Source organism: Drosophila navojoa, chromosome 3, assembly GCF_054131105.1.
Source record: "Drosophila navojoa isolate 15081-1374.11 chromosome 3, UAZ_NAV_1.0, whole genome shotgun sequence".
NCBI classification, from domain to species: Eukaryota; Metazoa; Arthropoda; class Insecta; order Diptera; family Drosophilidae; genus Drosophila; species Drosophila navojoa.
In genome coordinates this window covers 8,796,158-8,802,181 of record NC_142891.1, presented here as the reverse complement: position 1 = coordinate 8,802,181, position 6,024 = coordinate 8,796,158, and the positions used below count along the sequence as shown (strand labels likewise).

Genomic DNA, 6,024 nt, shown 5'->3' with positions numbered 1-6,024 from the left:
AACAAGTTTATATTTATGTTTTTTATACCCCTCTCAACTGGCAATGACTGAAATGGGTTTGTTGAGTTGAGAATATAAGAGGACAAATCCATGAAGAAGTATTACTAAAATATATAGAAGGAAACTGTTGTCCAATACCAATTTATTAAACAATTTCTCGATCGTCTTTATATTATATAGCTAAACTGTATAGCAGATCCTTCAATCCAATTTCCTTATTCCAGCTCAACGACCCTTCAAACTGAAAAATTCTCTTAATTAACAGCCTTGTTCAATCTTTAAACTTTGAGTTCTTTCTGTCAATGGACAAGCTGACAAGATGTTGAGGTAATCAACTCAATTAGCCAGAGTGCACAAGGGCCTCCAAGCACACACACACACACAGACAATGACTAAAACAAATAACAACAGAAAACTCAATTAGATGCCATAACTAAATAATCACAAACACATTTAAACAAACAACGGAAGCGACAAGAGCAACACTCTCAGATTCTAGGCGACGGCAGGACAACGGCACAACAACAAAAGTGTTGGGCGCTGTGTAAGCAGAAAAACCAGGTCAACAACAACAACAACAACGACAACAAGTAGAATAATTTTGTGAAACAATGACGACAACTGCTGTGTGGAAAATTGCTTGAAATGTGCTGAAGCCAGGCAGGACGAGGCCTGAGCGAGGGCAGGACGAAGGCAGCGCTGCCTTCGCTGAGCTGGGCACATTCCAACATGTGACGCACGTGACAAAACTTGTCAAATGACTTTACTTCGCTTTGACTGTGGATACGGCTTGAAGTAAACAAGCTGCAAGAGCAGCTCTAGTGGGCGAGGCAACGCGGCAAAGGAACAGCATATTTCTCCTATAAAATGCACAGTCAAGAAAAGTGGTTTCTATCTTAACTACATAGCTAAAACAATCAAAAGAAGCAACAATAACAAAAGAGAGAGAGAGAGAGAAAAAAAGAAGGAGTTTAACTACACTTGTTGCGTGGCTCGGCTCTCGCTGAGTTATGGCCCGAACGAGTGGCAAACCCTCAGGGGTAAGCGGCAAGCGACACTGCAAATATTTCAGAAGTGCAGTCAAGTGTATTTCCATTTGATATTATGCTCCAGCCATGGACTGACTATACGGATTTGTGGTTCTGTGGGCGCTGATTTCCACAAAAGCTTAACAGAGCACAAATGCTAATGGCTAGCCTGGGGACCCATAAGAACAAAGCGAATGCAAAGTCTGGCCAACTGGGCGGATGGGCAGCACTCGATGGGAATTGAAAGTGAATGTGAAAAATGTCTAAGGTAAAAGAAATGCTTGAATCTCAGACGTTTACAGATTTCATGGTTAAGCAATATACGTTTAAACTTATTTCCGAGAACAAATTAAGTCTTATTTATAGAAGGCAGCAAGTGTAGCAATTGAGCCGAAGGGGCATTAACAACTGCCTGGCCTACTTTTAAGTAGTTCATCTGGGAGTTGAAACTACATGCGTATTACCTTAATATGACAGCAGGTGTCAAGGGAACACCCCTAAGGGCTCAACGTAAAGTCAAGCAAGGCACCACAGCTGCTCATTTTATAGCAAAAATAAGAAACAGGAATTCAGGATGTTAAGTGTTGTGTGTGAATATGTTCCTGGAGGTTATTTTGAAGCCATGAGCAGCTCTTCCACATAACTCAAATGAACAAAGAGTATTTCGAGCTTCATTTCAATCAGACAATAGCTCTGGAATTCAACTGATAGATTATTTTTTCTGGTCTGTCTTAAAGAGAAGTAGATCTGTGGTAAACAAACATACAAGACTCTAAGCGCAGCTGAGAGCGCGAGTGGCTAAAAATATAATAAAAACGAATTTAAAGATATGCTAAAGTATTTGTCAAAGGCAAAACTGTAGCTGATATCATACTGAGCCAAAGATTTTTAATCGTTTCTCATAAGCTCTACCTTGAAACAAGTAAGAATCAGTCCTTCTGTAGCTAAATTATTAAATTAATTTAAATATTTATTGCTAAATTCAATTCTTTCAGCATATTTCTTATTTAAGCTAGAATCATAAAATTTAAATTTAAATCACATAAACCTAATTTTAAATTCACAGAATATGAAGACTATAAAATTTACAGAATTAGCTGTAAATATGTATATATCCAACAAAGGTTTCCAGAGAGCTGGAGTTACAAAATGAATAGAATAATGAAATACAATGTTGTTTTTTAATCTATTCAGTCTTAATCACTTGATATATGTATTATATTTATAGCGTGCCAAAGAAAGTCTCAATTCCTTAAAGTACCTAAAGCAAAGAGTTAAACTAGATATTCCAAAGATAGTTTTGCAGTTCACTTATATAGCATCCCATGAAGCCCAAGCCATAACTGAGTAGGCAGGTAAACAAACAAACTTCTGGAAAAAATACACTTAGGTTGTCATCAAGTATTACCACAGCAGGCTTCGACATTCAATTTTTGAGCGACAAACCCCCTTGCTCACAGCCCAAACTCTGAATTCTCATAATCGTCTCGGCTATTGAAGAACAAACATCTCTAAGCACAAAAAAACCTTCACAAACTTTTTGACAACCTACTTCCGTAAACAGGCTATAGTAAGTATTTCGAAAAAAAAGAAAAAAAAAAGGTGAAATCTTAAATTTGGTTTTCCTTTTACTTAGCACGAAAATGTGTAATCCTTGCTTGCGTTCAATGCCTGGCACCTGTTGCGGCCCAACAGGTGGGCTGGGGCCATGCGGCTTCTGCGGGCCCTACAATGGACAGTGGTTTAGGGCAGTCAACCACTGTTGCGGTCCTATAGGACCATATGGGTGTTGCTCCTGCTATGGACCCTTTGGTGGCCACTGCTAGCCTGGTTAGAAGGAAAGTAGGTTTCAAAAACTGGTCGAGGCAGAGGACGTATATATCACAATAATACCACGCTGACACTGCTTTCACTTGTGACCCGTAACTCTCAAACCAGTAACGGATTATCTATTACAAAATGCAAAATGTTCGTCCAAATAAATTTCACGTCACTTTTAAATTGAGAAAACTAAAACATAGCTCTTATTTCTCAAATCAATATTGGTCGGGATGAAAATGGTGTTAAATACGCATACACAGCTGTGAATAATAAAAGATCACTTTTTTTTTTTTTAATTTTTTGATCATTTTTTAGATTTGATTGTATTCTGCTTTTAGAATAAAAAAAAAAATAAATAAATAAAAATAAAAATAAAAATAAAAAAAAGTAGATCAATACATTGATGAATGAAGAATTTTTATTTTTATATGGAATTTATTTTATTTTATTTTATTTTTCACAGCCGTTTACATATAAATATTTTTGTATTATAACTATACATAATAAAATCGTAAAAAACATATATATAAATTAAATTATTGCACATATATTTGTATACACATTTATAAATTTCTATATATATATTTAAATTTACATTACTTATATTTGCTATTGTCTATACCAAATGGTTTTGCAATCAATAATATTTTGGCCAAGCGACTTAAGCATTCGAATACTTTAATCTGCGCCACATAAATTGACTGCCTTATTTATTCATGGTCATATGTGGCCGTAAAAGATAATCTAACGATATGATAAATGCCCGAAATGAGCATATTTTGTTGGCAAAGTTTGGCGCGTGTTGCGTAAAACAGTCCGCGGGGTGCATTTAGCGCTCAAACGATTTGGCTGTAAATATTTGGCTTGTTTACAGCTAATGACACGCCAGGGATTAGAGCAAGGCAGAGATAGACTAAGTGAGAGTGAGTGCGAGTGAAGAAAGCGATATTGTTTTAATCTCTTTTTTTCATTCTTTTTAATCGGGACTCAAGCTTTAATTGTTGCAAATTTAAATTTGTTAACTAGAAAAAACAGAAAAAAATTATGAATGCGAAAACTACTTGGCACGCTTTGACATGCGAGATTGATTGAGTGATGGAAAGAAGTCGACATTATTTATATCGGGCGCCTGGCCCTTGGCCAGCTTCATGGCCATAGTAGTCGACTGCTTGCGTGAACGAACACTGAAATCGCTCTGGCTCTGGCGCAGAGCCGGCGGCACATACACTTGCTTCTTGGGCACAACATTTGGCTGAGTCTTGAGTGGGGTCTGTGATTGGGACTGCGACTCAGACGGCGACTGCGACTGCAACTGCGACTGCAATTGTGATTGAGACAGCAGAGCCGCCTCCATGACCTTGGGTGGACTTGAGAGGCTGGTGAGCTCGTTGGGCTTCAGCCAGGGACACGCTGGCTTGCTCAGCTCGTCTTGGGTTGAGCCGACGCCCAGGCCATCGCCGCCCGTGTCCTGGTAGGGACAGTTCTCGTCAGTCAGCTTCACATTCTCGCTGGCAGCGGTTGCGCCCAATATCAGCTTGGAGTTGCGTTTGAGATTGGGAAATGGCTGATCGTGCTCCTCAGTGAAGTCGCACCACTCATCCTCCTCATCGATGGTCTCGTCGGAGAAGCGTACGCCGAATTCAAGCGACGAATTCTGCTGATTCTGATTGTTGGTCGCCTCCAGTTGCAGCTTCTCGGCGCTGTCCACCTCCTGGGCCGCCTTGGCGGTCTCCTCCAGTGTGCGATAGAGCTCGTCGGCGGCCAAGAAATTTGTTTTTGTTGTGGACTTCTTACGGTCCTTCTTAGCAAAGAAATCGTCTAGACTGCACATGTTGATCTTCTCATCAATTTTTGCGCTGATTTGTGTTGGGTTCTTTTATATTATTATTTTTTTTTTTGTATCTTGGCTTTTGAAGAAAATCACGAATTTCGTTCTGTGCTTTTAGAAACCAAAAATTTTATGAAATTGTGCAAACTCGAGCTACATTCAACATTGAGGCGGTGCTTTTTTTTTTTAGTTTTGAAAGCAACTGCTACGAGTCTCGCGTGGTGCAGCATTTACAACGAATACATACATAAATATATTGACACAAATTTTATTGATTGAGTAAGCATGGAGTGCTTGAATTTGGAAAAACTTTCGCAACTGCTTATTGCCGTAGAATCATATTTTGACTGAAACGTACTACGAAGTATTTGACTAGCATCGGATGAAAGGATGAACAAATTTTTGACTAGCTTGATTTTTTTTTTTGAAAAAAAAAAAGAAAGTTTAGGTTGCCTTTCACTTTGAGCTCGATTTGTTGAATGAATGTTGTGTTGTTATTTAGCTTAGCTTACTAGATAAGTCATGTCAAGAGCTCATAACTGATTTGCTTTTTTGTTTGTATTACTATTTTACTTTTTTTTTTGTTTATGAATTTTGTTAGATTTATGTTGGTTGTTTAAGCAGCTAAACATGAATGGCACTAGAAGCTGTGGTTTCTTCACGCTGATCTGATACAGAGGAGTATGCATCTTCTCAGTGTACTTCAGGTTTTCACCTTTCTCATTCTTTATTCTTAGATCATCTGCTTGTCACTCTCTAAGCATCTCTTATAAAATGCTTAATCTGCATTGCTCATTAACCAAATGAATTAATTACTGAGTATATTGAATATTTTACCTGGAGGTATTAGTTATAATATATTATTCATGGAATGAATTCAGCTCTTTATTTGCTTTATATCAGAGATGATTTTTATGATTCGATATTATTTTCACATTTTATTATTTTCCTGTCATATATAAATATATATTTTTTTAATGAACGACATTTGTATAGAATGCGAGTAATGTAATTAATTTAATGTCTATACTAGTATATTTAAAATTTAGTTTATATATCATAGTATAGTGTGTTTTAAGTAATTGAAGATTTTTATTTAATAATATTTTGCTTTAAAAAATTTATAATAATTTGTTATGCAAATTTTGTATTTAAGGCTAATGCAGTCCACCCTAAATTTAAATAAAAAAATCTTTCAAACTGTAATCTCTTTACTCACATAATCTAATTCCACTTGCGTTTTCTTCAATTTTGATCTCTCTAAATACCGAAAACCAAAAAACCATCTGACCCAAATATGTTTTTATTTCACATAAAACACAGAGAATCACACAAGCACACACACGC

General features: G+C 37.0%; 1 protein-coding gene and 1 long non-coding RNA gene across 2 annotated transcripts; one reads left to right on the top strand and one right to left on the bottom strand.

Moving 5' to 3' along the window:
• The first annotated feature begins 2,409 nt into the window (after positions 1-2,409).
• Positions 2,410-3,044, top strand: LOC108657960 (uncharacterized). The gene is made up of 2 exons (XR_001926011.2): positions 2,410-2,598; positions 2,665-3,044. It is a non-coding gene; the product is annotated as an uncharacterized LOC108657960 (long non-coding RNA).
• A 399-nt stretch (positions 3,045-3,443) lies between these two features.
• Positions 3,444-5,170, bottom strand: LOC115564036 (protein CDV3 homolog). Its single transcript, XM_030387856.2, has one exon. The coding sequence runs from the start codon at positions 4,678-4,680 to the stop codon at positions 3,907-3,909; it is 774 nt and encodes a 257-aa protein (XP_030243716.1). The 5' UTR covers positions 4,681-5,170; the 3' UTR covers positions 3,444-3,906.
• Positions 5,171-6,024: the final 854 nt, after the last annotated feature.

Excerpts from the sequence above, each read along its gene's own strand:
- LOC115564036 (XM_030387856.2), bottom strand. The coding sequence starts at position 4,680 with ATGTGCAGTCTAGACGATTTCTTTGCTAAGAAGGACCGTAAGAAGTCC.